We start from the raw sequence: 24,694 nt of genomic DNA, 5'->3' as shown, positions 1-24,694 counted from the left end.
TTCAAAAGGTCTTTGCATCTCAACCTTCCATCTAAAGCAGCCGCACCTTATAGAATCCAAAGCCGGGATCCACCAAGTCCGTCCCAATGGCACTACTGCACTGTGCCTCCATTTCCACGGCTCCTTCCCCATTGTTGGAGCTTTTGTCCGATTCGCTTTGGCCTGAACAGCAGCCAGAGTCCGTGTCCGAAAGTTCAGAGTCTTTCTCCTTATTCGCCAGGGGCGGGAGAGTGGCGCTTTGTCTCACTAACAGCTGGACGATGTCGTTCAAATTCACACTGTAGTCAAAGAGGGAGTGGCCATCTTCCATCTGTAGGTTGAGAGAAAATCAGAGTCACAAAAGGCAAGCAACAGTTAACAGAAATGCCAAGTTCACATGGCAGAAAGTTTCAAACTGAAGGACCAAGTATTCCACACAGGAAATACTCATTGGAAACCTTGGAGAGCCATCAAGTAGAGCAGAATAGTGACCTACATTTCCAAGAGGAATAACATCAATATTAATCAATTAAACAGCTTACTTCCGGACACATGGGTGCTCCATCCGTGGAGGTTTTCAAGAATAGACTGGATAAACATTTGACCAGGATGGTATAAGGCAGTGATGGCAAACCTATGGCGCGGATCCCACAGGCGACACATGGAGCCATATCTGCTGGCAGGCGAGCCGTTGCCCTAGCTCAGCTCCAACGTACATGAAATCTTTCCACACCCTTTCATAGAAACATAGAAGACTGACAGCAGAAAAAGACCTCATGATCCATCTAGTCTGCCCTTATACTATTTCCTGTATTTTATCTTAGGATGGATCTATGTTTATCCCAGGAATGTTTAAATTCAGTTACTGTGGATTTACCAACCACGTCTGCTGGAAGTTTGTTCCAAGCATCTACTACTCTTTCAGTAAAATAATGTTTTCTCATGTTGCTCCTCTGCTTCCTCATAACTTTCCTCCCCTGCTTCCTCATAACTGACAATATTTGAGGGGGAGAGGTTTGCCCCTGGTTCTCACTCCTAAACTTCTTTGGCCCAGATCAAGAGCTCTGATTTATCTCTGATTAAGGTATAGGGTCCGAACCACTCAAAGACTGGCTGTTCCATGCATGGAGCTCTTTGAGTCAGTTGGAGTTGGGCAGCCAATATATATTGAAAAATATACCTACTTCTACTAGCTGCGTAGATGAAATCTGCCTAACGACAGCATATCCTGGCTTCCCAATCCAATCTAATAATCTCCTACATAGCATTATTAGTTGTGAATTTGGAGCAATGAGGTCATATTTGTGGTAAGTCTGGCAGCTTTCATTATAGTATTATGTGAATATCTGCAGAGCAAACTATCTGCATAGTTTGTGGGTTGAAGTGTTTCTCAAAATGTATTTGTGTTGCAAGACAAACAAACCTTATTGTCTATCTATATACTTCAAAAACTCTATATTTAACTGGACAAAATGGTGCGTTATAGGGCAGTAATTTTTGAATTGAGGTATCTGAAATGGGCTAACTTACAGAATGTATCCAAAATCTTGGACTCATGATTCCTCATAGGACTGAAATTGGATGAACTATTTAATCAACTAAACCTGTCATAAAACATTTTGTGACTTTATACAAAATGTACAAAATATCTCCTGTGGGCCTGATGCTCAACTTTATTAAACAGTTCATCATGAGCTATTTCCAAGGCAAATCCATCCCGTAATATCAGAAATATTTCTTTCCTTCATGCTTTCAACAATGGCTGAGCTTCTACTTTACTTCCCTGGAAAGAATGTTTCCAGGGAAATACACTAGAAGCTCAGCCATTGTTGCAAGCATGAAGGAAAGAAATATTTCTGAAACAATGACCCAATTGTTCAGATTATCTACAGGTAGTCCTCAACTTACAAGCACAACTGAGCCCAAAATTTCTGCTGTTAAGTGAGACGTTTGTTAAATGAGCTTTGCCTCATTTTATGACCTTCCTTGCCTCAGTTGTTAAGTGAATCACTGCAGTTGATAAGTTAGTGTCCAGGTTGCTAAGCGAATCTAGCTTCCCCATTGACTTTGCTATAAAGTTGCAACAATCCTAAATGCGGATCAGTTCCCAAGCATCTGAAATTTTGATCACATGATTACGGGAATGCTGGAAATGTCATAATTGAAAAATGGTCATAATTCACTTTTTTTGGTGCCATTGTACTTTTGAACGGTCAGTAAGTGAACTACTGTAAAGTGGAGGGTTACCTATATATTAACAGCACATAGATGGCAAAAACTGGTATCTTTATCCTGTTAATAAAAAACAATAATCATTACACAAACAAGAGCCACTCGGCTGCATCATACCGGCCCTGGGAGTTCTGGCTAAGGACAACAAGAAGCCAGCAGCCACCAGTTCAGGGTTGACAAGTGGCATAGAATCCAAAGGCAATGTGGCTGAACAGAAAGTGTAAGCCCTTTCACAAGAACGAGCATTCTTCCCTGCACTTTGCAAAAGACAAGTCTAAAAAAACAAAGTTCTGCCAAAGACACCAGGATTAGTTTGCATTTTTGTTTTCTATAAATCATTGACATTTCTGCATTCACACTGCAACTGTTTCATGCTTTTCTTCTGAGTCTGATGGAACTGCCAATTCAGTGAAGCGGTTGATGCAATGTGCTGGTTCCTGGAGGCTTTCAGGGTCTAGATGGGAGACCACCGGCTCAACCCCAACCAGACTGAGTGGTTGTGGGTATTACGTCCGAAGGACTGCACCATCTGTCCATCCGTGACACGGGGGGTGGGGGCTGCAATATTAATCCCCTCAGAGCGGGTCCGCAATCTGGGTGTCCTCAGCTGAGGTTAGGAAAACATCTCTCAGCTGTGGCTAGGGGGACTTTTGCACGGGTTCACCTAATGCACCAGTTGCGCCTCTACTTGGACCAGGAGTGTTTAGTCACAGTCACTCATGCCCTTATCACCTCACGACTCGATTATTGTAATGTGCTCTACGTGGGGCTACTCTTGAAAAACATTAGGAGAGGACAATTGATCCAGAATGCAGCTGTGTGAGCTGTTGTAAATGCACCGAGGTACACCCACATTACACCAACTCTCCGAGAGCTGCACTGGCTTCTAATCAGTCTCTGGGTGCAATTGAAGGTAATCACCTATAAAGCCCTACCTGGTTTAAGGCCAAACTATCTTTGGGACCGCCTCCTGCTAAATAGCTCCCAGCAACTGATAAGGGCCCACAGGGTTGACCTTCTGTGTCTCGTCGACCATTTTCAGCTGGTGAGACTGCAGGGATGGGCTTTCTCTGTGGTACCTCCATCTCTATGGAACCAGCTGCCCCGAGGTCTGTGTTGCCCCCGCCTACTGGCCTTCTGGTAGGCCGTTAAAACTTGGCTTTGCCAGCAGGCCTGGGGCAGAGCACAGTTCATTACCACTGTATCCCGGCCATTAAGGATGAATGTATTTTTTAATGGGTTTACAATGTTTAATATTGATTTTATTATGTTGTACGCTGCCCAGAATCTGAAAGATAGACAGTTGGACAGCTTATAAATACAAATAATAAACAAACAAACAAACTGCCTGGACAAGAACTTGTAGCTTTTTTTGTTTTTCTATACTGTTTTTCTGCCTCCTTCTTGGGGCAGAGTGAAAGTGTCCGGCCCAGGGTCACCCAACTAGCTTTGTTCCCAAAGCAGGAGAACTCACAACTGCCCAGTTTCTAACCTGATATCTTTACCACTAAAACAGACTGGCTCTAATTTCATATTTTCTTAAAATGGAATGGAATGTAATAGACTCTCACACACAAACAGACTGTAAAAAAAGTCATCTTTCTTTATTAGATTCACGATTAATGCAAAATGATCCTGCTATTGTACAGTTAAATTGGGGAAAATACTTTTCATTTCAAGTAATTAAGTAGATTAACTCTTTGAAGAGACTTCAAGGAACACAAAACAATGTTTATTGATAGAACCGGAGCTGGAATACAGCACTTTTCAATGCCAAGCTGGTAAGATAGGGAAGCGATGCCAAAAGAATTGCTAATCAGCAAGTAAAAAAGAAGACACAACTTTTGGGGGGTCCAGAAGCTAAGAAAAGATAGGGAAACTATCAGAGAATTCAAAGATTGCCCAAAAAAAGAAAATGGCAACCCCACCCGCTATCGTCTTAAGGAAACTGAATGGATATGGGGACATGGCTATCTTTTTGTTTACCATCACAACACTGTGGGAACATTATCGCTAGAGGGCAGTGCAAGTATTTTCTTTTAAAAAAACCAAATTAATAACAAGCCTCCTTAGGAAGCTTTTAACCAGCTCAAAAAAGCCATTTACCTAAGAGATTCATACCAAACACATTCACATTCAGCCAAAGAGCTAAATTCTCCATCCCCATTAGGATTCATTAATTGAGCCATTACTTGAAAAAAGCCATCTTACCACTGTGTAGGAAGAAGCAGTTTCAATCCATTGGTAAATTCACTACAAGCAATCCAGAGGTTAGGATGGCAAGACCAGGATCGCCAATTGCTTTTGTAAAGCACATTACAAATCCACATTGGATTTATAATCCAGATTTTTAAGAGGGAAGTGGCAGAGCCCCAGGAGGCCATGCCAGGAGTAGGAGGGGGGGGGGGGGCTTGGCGCAGGAAAGTTAGAAGGGGTGGGACAGCAGGGCACATGCTGGACGGTATAGTGGACATGAGCTCAAGAGGGGAGGGGGACACTCATTAGAGCGACTTCCCTGCCAGCTTCTCCATGAACTTTGTTTGTGGGGAGGCTGCAAACAGCACATGATCACGGGACGCTGCAACCACCCTAAGTGCGAGACACCCGAATCATGTCACTGCAGGGGGACTGCAACTATCTAACCATCATTCACTCGTTTAGTACCGCTGCAGCTTCGAATGGTCAGTAAGCGGTCTGCTTCGACTGAACAAGAGGTCACTTAGCAGTCTGCCTGCATTGAGAAAAGTGTTTGAGGGATACAACACGCATCAGTAGCATGGAGAAAACATCACAGTTCGCAGAAACTATTTCTGATATTGATCCAATTCAATCAATGTTAAGATCACTGCTACACACACACACACACACACGTTTTTCCTCCTAAATTTAAAAGTCCATACTTTTTTTAAAGGACACTCTTGAAATCTGAATTAGGCATTGCTTTGATTTCTCAGAATAAGAGGGCTGGAAAGGGGGTCAAAGAGGACATCTGTGACAAAATTGAAAAGCCCTGTCAGAGACAGCTTGACCTGGATGTTTGTGAATCTCCCTAGACAGAATTGGTACAGACTTGGAGGTCTTAGGGCCCAACCCCCTGCTCAAGCAGGAAGCCCTATACCAGGATTGCCCAACCTCTTCTTCAAAACCTGCAGTGTTGCAGCACTCACAACCTCTGTAGGCAAGTCGTTCCACTGGCTGATTGTCAGGAAATTTCTCCTTAATTTTAGGTTAGTGCTTTCCTTGATTAGTTTCCATCCCAACGCTCCTGGTCTTGCCTTCTGGTGCTTTGGAGCTCCACAATAGAAATCCAGAAGGGGGAGTTGAAGGGCCGCTACAACATATGCGAAGGAATCTACCACACGTGGCAAGGAGTGACGCGCCAAAGCGCCAATTCCCACAAACGCCCATTGTCCCAACACGATGCGAACGCTCACTGGAGAGAAGAATGAAAGCTACGTACCTGTTTGCCTCGATAGAAAAGCCTTTGTCTGTCAGGATCCACCCTGAAAACTTCATGGATCCTCTGCCGGAGCTCTTCCACTTTTGTAAGTTTGGAAAGAGAGTCCACCCGATGTGTCTCTTTCCCATCCATGGTGCGCACTTGAATCCACATTGTGGCGGTTGTCTCTGTGGAAGAATCAGAAGCATGTGAAGGAAGGGGACAAGGGAGGTCATGTCTTCTCACCAACCCCGATTTTGCCCCCAAACACGTGCCCACCCCTCGCAAGTCCCTCATTCAACCTAGAAGCCCAACGGTCCCATTTTGCATCCATTGTGCAAATCCAACACTGCCCTCCACATACAATGCCCCCCTCTACAATTTTCCCCCCCCCCCATTTTAACTGGAAATCTCCTGTTTCATCGACACCACTCGCCCCATCCTAGTGTCCCCCCAACCCCATTTTAACCAGAAACTCAGTTTCATTGATACCACTCGTTTCATCTGCCTAAATACTTTTATTGCAAATACTTTTTCTTTGGGGTGGGGTGGGGATAATACATCCCTGATGACCAGCGAGCTTCGATATACCCAATGCAATAAATACACTCCTGGGAGATAGATGGGCATGCTCTGAAGCTAAATTTTGACTAAATAAAAAGCAAAAGGACACGAATGCAGTAATTCTCTTCCAAAAAAAATAGCAGTTATTACTGGCACTGGCATTGCTGCTGTGTTGTTTTCAAACAGCCCGTTTCTGAGACAGTTATCCAGATGACGAATATAAAGTTTACACGACCACCTTCCCCCAGTTTCGTAAAAAGCCCCCCCAATTAAAAACAAGGTTCCCATGGCAACCGTGGCCCCATTTTCCCTCCCCAAACGCTCTCCTCACCCCCTCTTCAAAGCCCCCCTCACGAGCGCCAAGTTTTCTTCAGTTCTAGAAGCCCCTCAACTATAATCCACCCCATTGGCGGCTACCCTCCCCTCACGGAACCCCCAAGTCTAGTTCGCCCCACTTTACGGACCCACACAAAGAGGTCCCCCAATGAAGTCCAGTCTGCCCCGGCGCTCCCGAACCCTCCTTCCCCGGTTCGGCCCTGCCAATTCCTCGGCCCCCAAAGCGACCCGTTTGAGGAGTCCCCCTGCCGTACCTCGCCGCCCCTCGCCCCTTCGGAGCCGCTCGACGACCCCACAGCGCGACCGTTCAACCTAACTCCTGGCTGTTTTCACCCCCCCCCGCCTTGCATTTCCTCGCGCGCCACCCTTCCACGGTCCTCGCCCCCCGATTGGCCGCGCGCCCCCAAAGCCGAGACGCCCATAGGTCGTTTTCCTTCGGGTAAGCCTCCGAGTCCCGCCTTCTCCTCCCCTCCTCCCGCCATCATGTTCGGCTGCGCTCCACTCCCCACATCCGATTACTTGCCTGTTCCTCCTCGCGGAGTTCAAGGCGCGCGCCACAAATTGAAAAAAAACCGCCGGGCCGCGAAGATTGGGGAAAGGGAAGTCTCGCGAGATGAGGGAGGGGGAAACCGAAGCTGAGGGAAAAGAGCTTGAGAACGCGGAGAAAGGCAAGGGGGGCGCGAAACCAAGGCTATGAATTTAAAGGGACATGCTGTATTTTTGCGCGTTATTTCGAAAAGGACACGCCGTTTTCAGTTGGGTTTCAGCAAAAGGCAGCCGGGCATGCCGGCCACCCAAAATTAAAACCCTATTAATAAATAACGTCATTTATTTATTTGTTTGTTCTATGGCTATGGGATAGTTAATAATAATTATATAATAATTCGATTAATTTAATTAATGGGCCATGATTTCCTATGCAATTTATTTCCCAAAACAAAAAAAAGGCAATCTTTGGACTCAATTTCCTTGCAAATAAGTTGCAATACAAATCTGAAAGGACAAACACATGCAAAATAAAATCATCCTATGCAACTCACAGGAAATTTTTTGAGACTTATTTAAATATCTGTATTTATGCAGATTTTATTACTCCAAAATATCTCCAATATTTATGCAGAAATGCCTAACCCTGGTTATAGCGACAATCGTGTGGCATCTTTTAATGCCCACCAATTTATAGCAGCATGAATCTTGCCTCTTGGTTAGGAGCTACAATACCTATAATGCACAGCGGGGCTTTTAGACAAGACTGCCAGAAGCTGTGGGGAGACACCAGTTTATTTCAATCAATTTTAAAAAGTGCATTATTATAATTACTCAAGACCCACCTTTGTCGCCAGGCATGGGGGAGTTAGGATATTCCTTCCCCTAGCCTAGGCCATTACAAGTTATGTATGGTATTTTTGTGTGTATGTTTGGTTTTAAGTTGTTTTATTAAATTGGATTGTTACACGTTGTTTTTTATCATTGTTGTTAGCCGCCCCGAGTCTGCGGAGAGGGGCGGCATACAAATCCAATAAATAATAATAATAATAATAATAATAATAATAATAATAATAATAATAATAATATTTATTGATCCAGTATATGAGGTTGCTGGATTCTGAACGATTCAAGCTGGTGTGTGGAAAAGATTTAAAAGTTCCACCAGAAAAGGATAGACAGAGAAAAAAAGAGTGGAAGTATCCACTTTTGAAAAACACACACACACAAAATGTGCTAAAGTTCTTTAAAAGGTTTCCAAATTGTCCTGGTCCTGTACATGTTGGAAAAAACAGATTTTTTTTTTTTGCACAGCCACAAAACTAAATGGAAGTCAAGAGTTATAAAGACAAAGAAATGCAAATGGAAAAGGGATGTAGGAGCAACAAAATGTATTTACATCATAATTGATTTAGCTGTCATTTATTTCTCAGAGCACGGAATGGCGAGCACCACAGGAGACATAGGTGAAAACGTGGCAATTCGTAAATGGCGAAGTGGGCTGGGGGAAAAAGTCTCTTTACTATCTCTTACAGCTATCGCCTCAATGAACATTTTGCTTTTTTCCTTTGTTTTTTCCTATAGCATTGGTCCCACCCACCTTCCACCAATTCATCACAGGTTAGGAATTTTCTCCCGCGCCAGTCTGGTCCGGATCTCCTACTGCTTTGATCCTGTTTGGAGGATCCCTTTTGTGATCCACCACGTGGCGCGCAGAGAAAACCCCAAGACCAAACTTCCCAGATTTCTTCCCTTATCCTTCAAGGGGCCTGCAAGCTGCTCACAATTGCTTTTAAATTGAAAGACGCAAGCTTGAGGGGTTCGCTGGCATTTCGAAGATGCAACAAACAACGATGGCACACGATTTTGTGGCAGGGCTGCCCGTCGAAACCTTGTGCAGCTGTGCCACAGGAAGGGTGAGGTGACCACAAAATAACACAGCGGCCGCAACTGAAGGCTATCGCCTTTTAAGCATCTATGAAAACATTCAAGCAGTATTTCTCAGCCTCTGGAACATTTACGCTGTTGTTAATTTTGAATAGTCACTAAATGAATGATAACGCGAGCTATCATGGGCCTCCCTAGGTACGCCCATGCCTCGTCAACACTCCGCGGTCACAATTCAGAGTGTTGGTAATGACTTATAAAGCCCTACATGGCATCAGACCAGAATACTTATGGGACTACCTTCTGCCGCACAAATCCCAGCGGTTGATTAGGTCTCACAGAGTTGGCCTTCTCCGGGTCCTGTCGACTAAACAACATCGCTTAAATGATCAAGAAGATACGGAATTTTATGATACATGGAACAAAGTTTATATATGGATAAATAAGAAGAAACAATAGAAGGTTAAGAAAACAATTAAATAAATGAGTGAATTGTTTCGGCAAATATAAGATTTATGTGTTACAATAGAATTAGTTAGAATATGTTTGTTTTAGAAATATATTAGAATCAGTTTACATATGAAGAATTATTATGAGATGAATTTTGAATTTATATTAGAATTAGTTTAAATATGAAAAATTATAATGAGAAGTTTAACAAATTATTTCTTAACATTTATAATAATGAACTGTATTTAAATGTGTATTCTTTTTTCTGTATTCAAATTTATACTTTTGAGATAAGCGGGGAAATACAACCCCAATTTTGTGTTAAATGTATGTGTGTCTGTTCGTCTATTTTATGAAAATCTAATAAAAATATTTTTTTTTAAAAACATCATCTGGTGAGACCTAGGGGAAGAGCCTTCCCTGTGGCGGCCCCGGCCCTATGGAATCAACTCCCCCCTGATTTTCGAATTGCCCCCAACCTCCTTGCCTTCTGCAAGATGTAGAAGACCCATTTACACCACCCCACCCTTCTGACTTAAGCATTTGAGATTGGTGTGACTGTGTAGAATTGCTAATTTTTTAGTAATAATGGGGTTTTAATTTAGTTTCTTTCAATATTGGATTTGTATTCTATTGTATTACTATTCAATTCAATTCAATTTATTAGATTTGTATTGCTGTTGTGAGCCGCTCCGAGTCCTCGGAAAGGGGTGGCATACAAATCTAATAAATGATGATGATGATGATGAATTGTTGTAAGTCTAGGACTGCCTATACTAAACATGGATAAAAGGTTAGCATTTCCTGACAAACTAATTATTCAGCCTGGTTGTCACATCCATGTTGTTTTTGGACAGCGTTAAACTTATTCTATCATTATGTTTTGAACCACATACATGGTAAAAATTATTTAGGAGATACGCTTTAATCCTCAAGCATGCAATTCACATCCTCTGGCATCCATAATTTATTCAAGTTATCTTTCCATAGGTAGTCCTCGAGTTACAACAGTTCCACTTAGTGACCACTCCAAGTTGCAACAGCGTTAAGATTAGTGACATGACTGTTTTCAATCACAATGTCCTGGGGGCTACCTTTGAAAAGTGTTCGGAAACTTCAGATCGTGCAGAATGCAGCTGCAAGAGCAATCATGGGCTTCCCTAAGTATGCCCATGTTACACCAACGCTCCGCAGTCTGCATTGGTTGCCAATCAATTTCCGATCACAATTCAAAGTGTTGGTTATGACCTATAAAGCCCTTCATGGCATCGGACCAGAATATCACCGGGACCGCTTTCTGCCACACGAATTGCCACACGAATCCCAGCAACCGATTAGGTCCCACAGAGTTGGTCTTCTCCGGGTCCCGTCAACTAAACAATGTTGTTTGGCGGGTCCCAGGGGAAGAGCCTTCTCTGTGGCGGCCCCGACTCTCTGGAACCAGCTCCCCCTGGAGATTAGAACTGCCCCCACCGTCCTCGCCTTTCGTAAGCTCGTTAAAACCCACCTCTGCCGTCAGGCATGGGGAAATACAATTTATGTATGGTATGTATGTGTGTGTGTGTGTCTGCTTTAATAATGGGGTTTTTTTTAATGTTTTTTTAAATTATTAGATTTGTCATGAATTGTTTTATTGTTGTTGTGAGCTGCCCCGAGTCTACGGAGAGGGGCGGCATACAAATCTAATAAATGAATGAATGAATGAATGAATGAATGAATGAATGAATAAATAAATATGACCCAATTTTGGAACCTTCCAATAGGTAAAGCAATGGGCCAACCAGATTCACTTAACAGCGATGTTATTCACTTAACAACCGAAGTGATTCGTTTAACAACCATAGCAAGAAAAACCCGTAACTAGGGGCAAAAAACTCACTTGGTCTCCCTTAGCAACAGAAAGTTTGGGTTCTATTGCAGTTGTAAGTCCGCAGAGCATTGGTGGCGCAGTGGTTAGAGTGCAGCACTGGAAGCTACTTCTGCTGATCACCTGCTGCCAGCAGTTTGGCAGATCGAATCTCACCATGGCTCAAAGTTGACTCAACCTTCCTTCCTTCCTTCCAAGATGGGTAAAATGAGGACCCAGATTGTTGGGGCCAATAGGCTTACTCTCTGTAAACCACTTAGAGAGGGCTGTAAAGCAATGTGAAGCGGTATATAAGTCTAAATGCTATTGCTAACGCTGTTGCTAAATCCAGGACTGCCTGCATTTCAGGAAAGCAGTGCAGATTTTTCAAAGAGGGTGGAATGTGTTTTAGGGGTCAAAAATGATTCCTCCAAATAATTTTCTGATGCACACTCATCCCTCTGTCCTCTTTTCAAATTTGGCCCCTCCAAGTCTGAAGCAGGCCCGATCCTGCTAAGTTTCCCAGCTAGGAGAAGATCGGACAGATTTTCTGCCTAAAAACAGGAAATGGCTTTTTCAAAGTTGTGATTAAGGAGTTGGAAGACCAAATGATAAGAAGCGCTAATCAGGCTCAGGAACCATTGATTTCCTAAACCAAAGGATTTAATAAATTTCAACACATGCTCGTTAAGCTACCTGGGTCAGTGGAATGAACGAATGAACCTTCTAAAATTGCACCTTATGTGCACATGGATACATGAGATTGTTATTTTACCACTCTGTATGTCATCACCGCCTTCGGTCCAGCATGATGCAAGAACATCGAATCTGGGGTAACAGCCAACAGAAGGTGATTTGAATTAGAAGATCAGCTGAAGATCCAGAAGGATCTTAATAATAATAATTATTATTATTATAATTATTATTATTTATTAGATTTGTATGTCGCCCCTCTCCGTAGTATATATTATTATTATTATTATTATTATTATTATTATTATTATTATTATTATTATTATTATTAAGATCCTTCTGGATCTTCAGCTGATCGGCTCAAGATAGAATAGAATAGAATTATTTATTATTATGATCCCTAAAGCTCATAGGTAAGAAAGTGAGGACAAATCAAGGGAAATATTTCTTCACCCAGAGGGTCCTTGATTTATAGAATTCACTTCCAGAATAGGTCCTGACAGTTGTCAGCCTGGATAGCTTCAAGGCAGGATTAGACAGATTCATGGATGCCAAGTGTATGATAGGTGGCTATTGGAACGGATGTCCATGTGCCGCCTCTATGTTGGTTGAGGCAGGCAGGATTCCCTGGGGTCCCATTTGTTGGGGGTCCAGGGAAAGGGAGGGTCTTGCCTTCTCTTTCTGCTCAAGATCCCCATGGACAATTGGTGGGCCACTGTGTGATGCAGAATGCTGGACTCGATGGGCTTTGACCTGACTCAGCAGGGCTCTTCCTATGTTCTTATGTTTATTGGCCAAGTGTGATTGGACACACAAGGAATTTGTCTTGGTGCATATGCTCTCAGTGTACATAAAAGTAAAAGATACATTTGTCAAGAATCATGTGGTACAACACTCACTGATTATCACAGGGGTCAAATAAGCAATGAAGAGACAATCCAAGATCCAGAAAGATATATAGAATTTATATAGAATTCAACCCGGGGTCCCTTTCCAGAGGTGTAACGGTGACATGTGCTCACTTCCATGGCTCTGAGTGCTAGCGCAGTCCAGCGCAGTTATGCTACTGCACCTGTGCAGGTAGAAAAATCGCGCAGGTGTACATGTGCAGAAGCAAGAAAATGTGCCAAAACATGGGCGCATCTGCATCTCCACATGCGACTTTGCTACCTGCACAGGTGCAGTAGCATAATTGCGCCAGACTCTGCTACCACTCAGAGCCACGGAGGTGAGCATATGTCACCATTCCACCCTAGCAGCCCACCTCTCGCCCTTTCCAACAAAATACAATTCAGAGGAAAGAAAGGTTTTACACTTAGGCAGGGGGGGGGGGGGGGGGAAAAATGCGCAGGCATAAGATAGGTCAGTGATAGTGGACCTATGGCAGGCGGAGCCGTATCTGAGGGCACATGATGTCTCAGGTCCAGCGCGCATTTGCATGCCAGCCAACTGATTTTCGGGATGCCCCAAAGAAGAGGGAATCAAACTATTCTCCAAAGTCGCTGAAGTCCGGGCAAGAAACCTGCTGCGCCAGTTGCGGCCCTATTTGGACCGGGACTCACTGCTCACAGTCACTCATGCCCTCATCACCTCGACTACTGTAACGCTCTCTACATGGGGCTACCTTTGAAGAGTGTTCGGAAACTTCACATTGTGCAGAATGCAGCTGCGAGAGCAATCATGGGCTTTCCCAAATATGCCCATGTCACACCAACACTCCACAGTCTGCATTGGTTGCCGATCAGTTTCCGGTCACAATTCAAAGTGTTGGTCATCACCTATAAAGCCCTTCATGGCACCGGACCAGGGTATCTACGAGACCGCCTTCTGTCGCACGAATCCCAGAGTGGGCCTTCTCCGGGTCCCGTCAACAAAACAATGCCACTTGGCGGGACCTAGGGGAAGAGCCTTCTCTGTGGAGGCCCCAGCCCTCTGGAACCAACTCCCCCCAGGGATCAGCATTGCCCCCACTCTCCTTGCCTTTCGTAAACTTCTCAAAACCCACCTCTGCCGTCAGGCATGGGGGAATTGAAATATCTTCCCCAGGCCTATATAATTTATGCATGGTGTGTTGCGTGCATGTTTTTTAAATTATGGGTTTTTAACTTCGTATTATTAGATTTGTATTGTGCATTGTTTTTATCACTGCTGTGAGCCGCCCCTAGTCTACGGAGAGGGGCGGCATACAAATTTAATAAATAAATAAATGAATAAATAAATGAATAAACAAATAAATAAATAAATCACTTTTATAAGAAGGCAGAGCAAGTGAATTCGGAACTTCTGCCCAAATTCTGGGAGTGTAAGTCCACACATCTTAGTTGTCACGCATGAGAAAAGTCAGCCTGTGTCTACAGCAGGTTGAATTTTTTTTTTAGATTTCAATCTTCAGCAGTCTCTAAATGCTCTGAAAGTTCTTTTCCCATTGTTTAGTTTTCCTTTGGGGAAACGGCATGCCAGTCCAATGAATGTGTGTTTTTAAGAAGGGCGGGACAGCGATTCCTAAGTGGAAATATAAATCATAACTCGGAGCAGCTGCTGACAACAACAACAGAATTCCAGACAGTCAGTTGCAATAGAAATCACTCCCCCCCCTCTTGAGAATGAAGAAAAAAGTCAACAATCACATAATTCTCCTGTCTTGTTGAGATCAAAGTTGTGGCTTCTTTGGATTCAGTAAGGGTCAAACTCACACAAACACAAGAACACATAAGAAAATTTAAAAAAAACAATTGCACACAGAAAATGCAATTGCTGCCAACCTGCCTTCCATTGAGGACCTGTATACTGCACAAATCAAAAAGAGGGCGGTGAAAATATTTACTGACCCCTCGTATCCTGGACACAAACTGTTTCAACTCCTACCCTCAAAACGTCGCTACAGAGCACCGCACACCAAGACAACTAGACACAAGAGCAGTTTTTTCCCCAACGCCATCACTCTGCTAAACAAATAATTCCCTCAACACTGTCAAACTTTTTACTAAGTCTGCACTTCTATTTCTACTACCGTGTTTCCCCGATAGTAAGACCCCCCCGATTGTAAGACATATGGGGGGTTTCAGGGGGGTCGGCTAATATAAGCCATACCCCGAAAGTAAGACATATGTCTTACTTTCGGGGAAACACGGTACTAAAAGCGAGGGAGGCGTCCGCTACTCCCGCCGCCGCCTTTGGTCTCCCCGCCGCGCCTGGGGCTGCCTGCCTGCCTGCTGCCGTAGCCGGGCTGGGCGTGGGGCATCCTCGGTGTTGGGCAGCAGCGGGAGGAGCCGCAGCCTCTGGAGCCGGCCACCCCCAGGACGCGCATCGCAGACCGGCCCAGCCGCGGCGCAGGAGGGATGGAGGCCAGCCGCGCAACGCCGCCTAACGCCGCCCGCCCGGAGAAGAGGCCTCGCCCGGGCCGAAGCCGCCTTTGGTCTCCCCGCCGCGCCTGGGGCTGCCTGCTGCCGTAGCCGGGCTGGGCGCAGGGCATCCTCGGCGTTGGGCAGCAGGCAGGCAGGCAGCCCGAGGCGCGGCGGGGAGAGCAAAGGTGGCTTCGGCCCGGGCAAGGCCTCTTCTCCTCCGGGCAGCCGCGCCTGCCACGCAACGCCGCCTAACGCCGCCCGCCCGGAGGAGAAGACGCCTCGCTCGGGCCGAAGCCGCCTTTGCTCTCCCCGCCGCACCTGGGGCTGCCTGCTGCCCAACGCCGAGGATGCCCCGCGCCCAGCCCGGCTACGGCAGCAGGCAGGCAGGCAGCCCCAGGCGCGGCGGGGAGACCAAAGGCGGCTTCGGCCCGGCCCGGCGGGGAGAGCAGGCAGCCCCAGGCGCGGCGGGGAGAGCAAAGGCGGCTTCGGCCCGGGCGAGGCCTCTTCTCCTCCGGGCAGCCGCGCCTGCCGCGCAACGCCGCCTAACACCGCCTGCCCGGAGGAGAAGAGGCCTCGCCCGGGCCGAAGCCGCCTTTGCTCTCCCCGCCGCGCCTGGGGCTACCTGCCTGCCTGCTGCCGTAGCCGGGCTGGGCGCGGGGCATCCTCGGCGTTGGGCAGCAGCGGGAAGAGCCGCAGCCTCCGGAGCCGGGCGCCCCCAGGACGCGCATCGCGGACCGGTCCCGCCACAGCGCAAGAGGGATGGAGGCCGGGCCCGACAGGCAGCCGCGCCTGCCGCGCAACGCCGCCCGCCCGGAGGAGAAGAGGCCTCGCCCGGGCCGAAGCCCGAAGACGAGCCGGCCCTGGTGCCCGGGACAATATAACACATACCCCCAAAGTAAGACACAGTGGGGCTTTTGGGGGTAAAAAGATAGTAAGACACTGCCTTACTATCGGGGAAACACGGTAGTTTTTTCTCATCGTTCCTATCACCCATTTCCTCCCACTTATAACTGTAACTTGTTGCTTGTATCCCAAGATTTTTATTAATATTGTTTCTTCATTGCTTATTTGACCCCTATAACAATCATTGACTGTTGAACCTCATGATTCTTGACAAATGTCTCTTTTCTTTCATGTACACTGAGAGCATCTACACCAAAGACAAATTGCTTATGCGTCCAATCACACTTGGCCAATAAAAAATTCTGTATTCTATTTTAAGACACATATTTTCGAGTTGGGAAATCCTTTCCCCCACTTGGAAAGTGAAAATTTTCTAGTTCTTGTTTAGGAAATTTCACATATAGGTAGTCCTGGACTAATGACCACAATGGAGGCCAAAATGTCTGTTATAAAGTGAGTCAATTATTAAGTGAAATTTTGCCCCATTTTACAAACTTTCTTGCCTTAGTTCAGTGAACCATTGCAGCAGGTATTTCGGACTATAAGACGCAGCAAGATTTTGGAAAAGCAAGAAAAAATGTCCCCCCCCCGGCGCCCCCCCCCCCAAGCACTCTGCAAACCTGCCACTTTACATGCCCTGCTTTTTTTGCAAAAACAAACCCGTCCCCCCCCCCAATTTTTTATTTATTTATTCAACATGTTAGCATTAACAGAGCCAGCACATTGCCCCCACAATCCGGGTCCTCATTTGACCCATCTCGGAAGGATGGGAGGCTGAGTCAAGCTTGAGCCTGTGTTGAGGTTTGAACCGCTGACCTATAGATCTACAGTCAACTTCAGTGGCCTGCAGTACTCCACTCTACCTGCTGCACCACCTCTGCTCAATTGTTTGCAAAAAATGGGACACCCAGAGGGTTTGGGAGGCCTGCAGTGCTTCTGGGGGCTCTGGAAAGGCAACTTTGAGCCAGTGGTGAGATTTGAACTACTGAACTACAGTAGTCCCTCACCTATCGCTGGTGTTACGTTCCAGACCCGGCCGCGATAGGTGAAATCCGCGATGGGGAATTTATCGACTGATAGTACTTATTTAAGTATTTATATTGTAATTGTTTGGTAAGTTTTCATTGTTTTAAGTGTTTATAAACCCTTCCCACACAGTATTTATTTTAGATACAGTATTTAAATACAGTATTTACAATTTTAGATATTTTTTTTTTGAAAAACCTGGCGATCAAGTTCCGCAGGCTGTTTAAATCTGCCGATCGGCTTCCTCAGAAACCCGCGAACCAGCGAAGATCCACGAATGATTTTTCTCATTATTTCTTGAAAACCCGCGATGAAGTGAAGCCGCAGTAGGTGAAGTGCGATATAGCGAGGGACTACTGTACAGCTAACTGTTGGCTGAAGTAGCCTGCAGTGCTGCGCTCTAACCACTGTGCCATCCTGGCTCATAATCCCATGGTGATGAGATCAAAATTCTGGGGCCTGGCAACGTGAATTTATGATGGTTGCCACATCTTGGAGTCATGTGATCCCCACTTACGACATTCCCAGCTGACCTCTGCTAAGCAAAATCAATGGATCCCCTTAACAACTACACACAATTCACTTAACAAGTGACAGGGATTTATTTAACAACAATCGCTAAGACGGTCATAAAATCGGCATAACTTGCTTAATAACCACTTTGCAGGAAAATTCAAGAATGTGGATCCAGATTAGATCAGAGGTCTTCAAACTTGGCAACTGTCAAGGTTCCAGGTAGCATCCAAACTAAATCAGAGTCCAAGTCCAAGGACTCCTCAAAGTTCCAATTTATTGCCGGAGCCATCCGGGCACCTACGCTGGGAAACCCGAGTCTGAGTTTCCCACTCTGTTGAAAGTTTATATCTCTTGCCCCCCACCTGCAACCTTGTCACGTTGCCCACCCAGTCCTCCTTCCACTTCCACCCAGGTGGGTGGGCACAGGATGACCTTGAACCACTAAAAAAAAATGCTTTGCGGCTGCAGCTGTTCCCTCCTGAAAATCACTCCTCCCAACTTCCCATCAGCATCAGGCCTTCTACAGATAGTGTTGCAAGCCGTGGATTTATCACCGATTTCTGCACCGGCTTGACATAAGGAAGTTGTAGTAGCACAAAGACTCTGCTCACTGCCAAAAGTTCAAGTCTCATCGGCTCAAAGTTGACGCAACCTTCCATCCTTCCGAGATCGGCAAAACAAGGACACAGACTGTTGAGGGCAATAGACTGATTCTGTAAATACTTAGAGGGCTGTAAAGCAGTGTTTCCCAACCTTGGCAATTTGAAGATATTTGGACTTCATCTCCCAGAATTCGCTGGCTGGGGAATTCTGGGAGTTGAAGTCCAGATATCTTCAAGTTGCCATGCTTGGGAAACACTGCTGTAAAGTATCGTGAAGTGTCCAGGGAGAAAGCATATTGAAATTCCCTGATATTTCCCTCACATTTCCCTGTAACTTGCAATCTAGTTAAGACACAGTCATAGATGACGTCATAACAAACGGCTAAGCCGTGGAGAAATATCGGCAGCTGAGGAAGCAAGTTGTTGCCACAGTTATGCTCAGTTCTGCTTGACTCTGCCAGGCAGCGCGATCCATTTTTTTTAAAGTGATTTTTCCTTGACTTTTAAACATTTTAATACTGTAGTTTGGTTTTCCCCCTGACTTATTCCGTTTTTTTCACAAATTCCCTGATATTTTCCAAACTGCCGATTTCATGGCATCGGACCAGAATACCTTCGGGAGCGCCTTCTGCTGCACGAATCCCAGCGACCAATTAGGTCCCACAGAGTTGGCCTTCTCCGGGTCCCACCGACTAAACAATGCCGTCTGTGGAAGAGCCTTCTCTGTGGTGGCCCCAGCCCTCTGGAATCAACTCCCCCCAGAGAGATTGCTGCTTTTAAAAATCAAAGCATCCGTGCAGCTGCTTTAATAAGACAATTCATTAAAGCAGCCCTTACTCCCCCACACCCCTCAACCAGGCTCAAAGGTAACCAAAAAGACACAGCCAACTTTAATAAAACAGCCAACAGTTGTTGTTAAGTTTCATTATAACAAGCAGGAAGAGGGAGATTATGATCCCGCTATATAGAGTGCTGGTGAGACCACATTTGGAATACTGTGTTCAGTTCTGGAGACCTCACCTACAAAAAGATATTGACAAAATTGAACGGGTCCAAAGACGGGCTACAAGAATGGTGGAAGGTCTTAAGCATGAAACGTATCAGGAAAGACTTAATGAACTCAATTTGTATAGTCTGGAGGACAGAAGGAAAAGGGGGGACATGATCGAAACATTTAAATACATTAAGGGGTTAAATAAGGTCCAGGAGGGAAGTGTTTTTAATAGGAAAGTGAACTCAAGAACAAGGGGACACAATCTGAAGTTAGTTGGGGGAAAGATCAAAAGCAACATGAGAAAATATTATTTTACTGAAAGAGTAGTAGATCCTTGGAACAAACTTCCAGCAGACGTGGTAGATAAATCCACAGTAACTGAATTTAAACATGCATGGGATAAACATATATCCATCCTAAGATAAAATACAGGAAATAGGATAAGAGCAGACTAGATGGACCATGAGGTCTTTTTCTGCCGCCAGTCTTCTATGTTTCTATGCATAACCCGGAGCATTTTCTGAATCACTTTCACAGCACATACGCTAATCATAAACACCCGTCAGTAGATTCGTAATCATAGTCGAAGCCTGGAGGTTTTCGCTCCGTTTACTCATGCGACATACGAATCAGTAGGAACAATTCAGGCCAACGTGTCTGCTCGGCACACAAAGCCAAGTTAGATCCGTAGTGGTGTAAAAGGAAACAGCCGCCAGAGGCGCAGCCGTCCCGCCAGGCTGCGTCATGTTTATCAGGCAATTATGGCCGCCACAAAGAGAATCAACGTGGGTGCAGCCGGCTAAGAGCCGTCCCAGGAAACCTGCAGGAGGTGGGAGATTGACGGGGCCATCCGATAGGGTTTGGAAAGGAATAACAGAGATGACATCGGGTAGGGTAATATAGCTTTGAGAGACTTGGAGGGGGTCTTAAGAGGTCATCCAGGCTGACCCCCCTGCTCTGGGTATGGTCCACTTGGAGCAGTGGTAGGGAAAGTTGACTCTTCTATGACTTGTGGATTTCAGAATTCTAGCTTTATTTTTAAAAATTATTGATTTTATAAAATATGAAAACACACACGACAAACATTCACACCTCACCACCAAATTTGTTCCTTATACAGTGTTCCCTCAATTTTCGTGGGTTCAAACTTCGTGAACATCCTATACCACGGTTTAAAAAAAAATATTAATTAAAAATACTTTGCGGGGGTTTTTTTATACCATGGTTTTTCCCACCCGATGACATCATACGTCATTGCCAAACTAATAATTTTTGCAAATAAATAACAAAAAAATTTTTTATTGTTAATAAATAATTATGTTTATAAATATCAGGATCACTAAGTGTCTTATTCAATGGTAAGCACCAGTAATAATGATGAGTAAATGGTTATTAAGGGAATGGGAAATTGTAATTTAGGGGTTTAAAGTGTTATGGGATGGCTTGTGATACTGTCCATAGCCAAAAATGGTGTTTTTACTTCCGCATCTCTACTTCGTGGAAATTCAATTTTCGCGGGCGGTCTCGGAACGCATCCCCGTGAAAATCGAGGGAACACTGTATATACCATTTTAACTCTAAGAGCAAAATATCTGTTTACATATTATAAAGTGGTTCCAATTTGTTCCTTGTAGCTTGGTCTTGGATCCTACTTGCCATATAGCGTCTTGTCTTGTCCCATCGTCCTATCAGTTGTCGCAAATCAGTTTCATGAACCAAATTCATCCTTTTATCAATAATCTCAAATTGAATGTGATCCACCATGTACCGGTACCATTTTTGCATTGTCCATTTTTTCGCATCCTTCCAACCCGAGACTATAACCGCGACTTCAGAATTCTAGCTCAGGAATTCTGGGAGTTGAAGTCCACATGTCATAGAAGAGCCAACTTTGCCTACCCGACTTGGAGCATCTGACGGACGGCTGGTAAAATTTTTAGGGCAGCATGCATTCAATAACATCAGGTGGCCCATTTCCCCCATAGATAGCTAGTCATTGGCTTACGACCACAATTGAGCCAAACATTTCTGTTCCTAAGCGAGACCGTCGCTAAGTGAGTTTTGCCCCAGTTGTTCAGTGAATCCCTGCAGGTTTTTTTAAAGTTAGCAACCTGGTCGTTAAGTGAATCCGACTTCCTGCTTGACTGCTCCCAAAAAGGGGGTCGTGTGACCCCCAGGATACAACCACCGTCATATGTATGAATCATTTGTCAAGCGTTTGAATTTTCATCACCTGTCTTTATGGGGATTCTGCAACGGTTGTTAAGTGTGGAAAACAGTCATGAATCCCTTTTTTCAGGGTTGTTGTTAACTTTGAACAGTCACTAAGTGAACCGTCATAAATCGAGGACTATAGCAGTCTTCAATTCTGTCTACGTCAGCTGCATGGGGGGGGGGGGAAATGGAGAAGGGAGAATCAGAATCAGCCCCAAAGATTCAAAATCAAGGGGAACTTCATAACTATTTTTATTTCTTAAATGGACAAGCCGTCCATCTTATTATCAGATTCGGTCTCTATATAATTATTACAGGCTGTCAGCCTGCGGAACCAGCTGCCACATGATGGATTAAGTGCTGCTTCTTTAGAGGCTGGGCCTATCATCTCTCATGCGCTTCTAGTTTATCTTTTCTTAAGTTGGGGGGGGCGTTTCTCATCAGACTAGATGATCTCTAAGACCCCCCTCCAAGTCTTTCAAACCAATAGATAATCCTCGATTCATTTAGTGAAGGTTCAGTTACAACGGCACTAAAAAAGGGACTTGACAAGCGTTGATGGCCACATGATCAAAATTCGGTCACTTGGCCACTGCTTCATATTTATGACGGTCGTCGTATCCCGGGGTCACGTGATCCCCTTTTGCGACCTTCTGACAAGCCAAGTCAAGGGGCAATTGAGATTCACTTAACAACCGGGCTACTAACTTAAAAACTGCAGTGATTTCCTGAAGGGTGGTCATAAAATGGGGCAAAACTCATTTAGCGACCGTCTTGCTTACGAACAAAAATGTTGGGCTCAATTGTGGACATGATGAATCTTTGGAGAGGGGCGGCATACAAATCTAATTATTATTAATAATAATCATAATAATTATTATTATTATTCTATGACTACATATCTATGGGCAACCAGCTTATGGAACAGCCTGCCACGTGACATTATTAAATGCATGTTGCCTTTAAAAATTGTAAAAAATTGTACCAAGATGCTCCAAGTGGATGGTACCCAGAGCAGGAGGGTCAGGCTGGATGACCTCTAAGACCCCCTCCAAGTCTTTCAAAGCAATATTACGCTACCTGATGTCAACTCCGATACCTGATGTCAACTCCCGTCGCTCCTCACCAAGGCCTACAGGAGGATGGCCCCGTCAATCTCCCGTCTTCTGTAGATTTCCTGTGGCAGCTCTTAGCCGGCTGCACCCACGTTGATTCTCTTTGTGGCCCGCCAGATGGAACATGACGCAGCCGGATGGGACGGCAACGCCTTCGGCGGCTGTTTCCTTTTTACACCACAAAAATCCAGGGCAGATCGTGGTCCAACCCACGTGGCCTGCCAAGTTTCATTTGTTCTTTCTCAAGCTGGTTTGGGTCAAAGTTCCATTTTATTTCTCCTTGGAGAAATTTCAAGGCAGCCACCGAGGTTATATTTCAGGTTATACCGTCATCCCAGCTGTTTGCCCTTATTTATTTTTGTGGATGCTTTTATTTTTTAATGGTAACCTTGTCATTTCAACTGTTTTGATTGTTGTGGCCATTTTAAGAATTGTACTCGCTTGAAATTGGGTGGCAATAAAAATGGAATGCAAGAATAATAATAATAAAATAAAATGGAACAATAACACCACGACATGAATTTTTTTTTAAAAAAAAATTGAGTTAAGAATTAAAAATAAAAATGTAAAAAATAATTTAAAAATAAAAAATAAAATAAATAAGAAGGTAATATAAAATGTAATGTATAACATGTAGCCACCCCTAGTCTTTAGAAAGGGACGCCATAGAAATCCAATAAATAAATAATCATACATCATAAAATAAATAAAACAAAATATAAAACATAAAAAATATGGAAAATCAAATTAAAAAAATGAAATGTAATAAAAAATTTAAAATTAAAAAAGTTAAAAATGAAATAAATCAAAATAAAATAGATATACAGAGCCCTTGAATGACCTGGTCTAATACCATATGCATAAAAATTCCAGTTTCGCAAGATGCAAATGATTTAGCAAGGCAAAGTCATCACTAGTTTACAACACTCCAAAATCACTGACATTTTTAGAGGCAACCTTACCTGGGGAATCAGTCCACCGATTGCAACGGGATTTACCCGTGAGTAGAGATTCCTTTGATTGCACCAGTGAGGAAGCATTGGAAAGGCTGGAGCTACACCCCTCCTATCCGGACCCGCACTCTTGTTCACTTAGGAGTAGTAATTTTGCACAGTCAACCCTCGCAGCTTGCAGGTCAATCCCAGACCTTGCAGTTCTTGTGGGTTTTTTTTTTTTAAAAAAATGCATCTTGGCATCTACACGACCAAGGGCAAACATGGGAAGAGGCCCCTTTCCCACCGCCAGGAACCCAGATTTCCCCATTCCCACGTGCAAACTCCCGGGATTAAGTCAACTCTCATCCTGCAAGCCTTGTATGCAACCTGGAAGGACTTCAGAAAATACTCACTGTGCCCAACGGATCTTTCTTACTCCTCTTCCCCCAGATCTTCTTGTTCCGCCAGATCCAAAAATTTGGCGCCTTTGGGGGGTTTATTTTGCAAAAATAAGAGCAAAACTTGCAATCGGTGGTTCCGATCTTAGCAAATGCAAACTTTAAGCAGGACAAGAAATTTTTAAGTTTTAATTTAATTTTGGGGGGCGGTTTGCACGGGAAAAGAGCCCGCGATTTCTAGGCAACGCAGCTGCAAAGGAGCAGGCAGCCGCGCCAAAAAGCAGGGAAAATCTGCTTTTGCTCTCTCGCTCTTTTTTTTTTTAACAACTCCCGGCTTTGGAGTTTGGCGGGGAAATTCGCCCGGCACCGATCGGAGCCTCCTGATTGGTCGACGGTGGCGGGAATTTGAGAAAAGGGGCGCGGCTTGAGGAGAGAAGGCCTTCACTGGCCTGGTCTCCCTCCCGCGTTCCTGACTGCGCAGGCGCGAAAGTCTGCTGCTTTTTAAAAAAAAAATTTTTTTTTTAATTTATTTGAGGGAAAGTTGTAATCTTAGGGATTGGATTGAAATCTTTAGACAGGCCGGTTCTCGCTTTTGTCTTTCCATTCTGGGGGAAAAAAGAAGCCCGCATTTCTTGGGGTGTCAACTCGTTGTATGCTCTGAGGCACTGTTGTTCTGGCCACTTTGGAAAGCTGGAAGGCTTAGCCTGAGTCGCTGTGAGAAGGGCGACATAGAAA

At 44.7% G+C, this 24,694-nt stretch overlaps 1 protein-coding gene across 4 annotated transcripts in view; it reads right to left on the bottom strand.

Annotated features, from left to right (window-relative positions):
- UHRF1 (ubiquitin like with PHD and ring finger domains 1) overlaps positions 1–24,291 on the bottom strand; it is a 53,747-nt gene extending 29,456 nt beyond the window's left edge. The window contains exons 1-3 of one of the 4 annotated variants that reach the window (XM_070744421.1): positions 23,975–24,291; positions 5,672–5,838; positions 47–310 (exon numbers count right to left, since the gene is read on the bottom strand). In XM_070744421.1, coding sequence (XP_070600522.1) covers positions 47–310; positions 5,672–5,824 — 417 coding nt within the window. In that variant the 5' untranslated portion in view covers positions 5,825–5,838; positions 23,975–24,291. Of the gene's footprint in view, positions 1–46; positions 311–5,671; positions 5,839–6,804; positions 7,081–23,588; positions 23,611–23,974 lie in introns of those variants that run through there. The other 3 variants (XM_070744396.1, XM_070744405.1, XM_070744414.1) reach the window with 3 other exon arrangements.
- Positions 24,292–24,694: the final 403 nt, after the last annotated feature.

Source organism: Erythrolamprus reginae, chromosome 1 (assembly GCF_031021105.1).
Source record: "Erythrolamprus reginae isolate rEryReg1 chromosome 1, rEryReg1.hap1, whole genome shotgun sequence".
Classification (NCBI taxonomy): Eukaryota; Metazoa; Chordata; class Lepidosauria; order Squamata; family Dipsadidae; genus Erythrolamprus; species Erythrolamprus reginae.
This window is presented reverse-complemented; position numbering and strand designations above follow the sequence as displayed.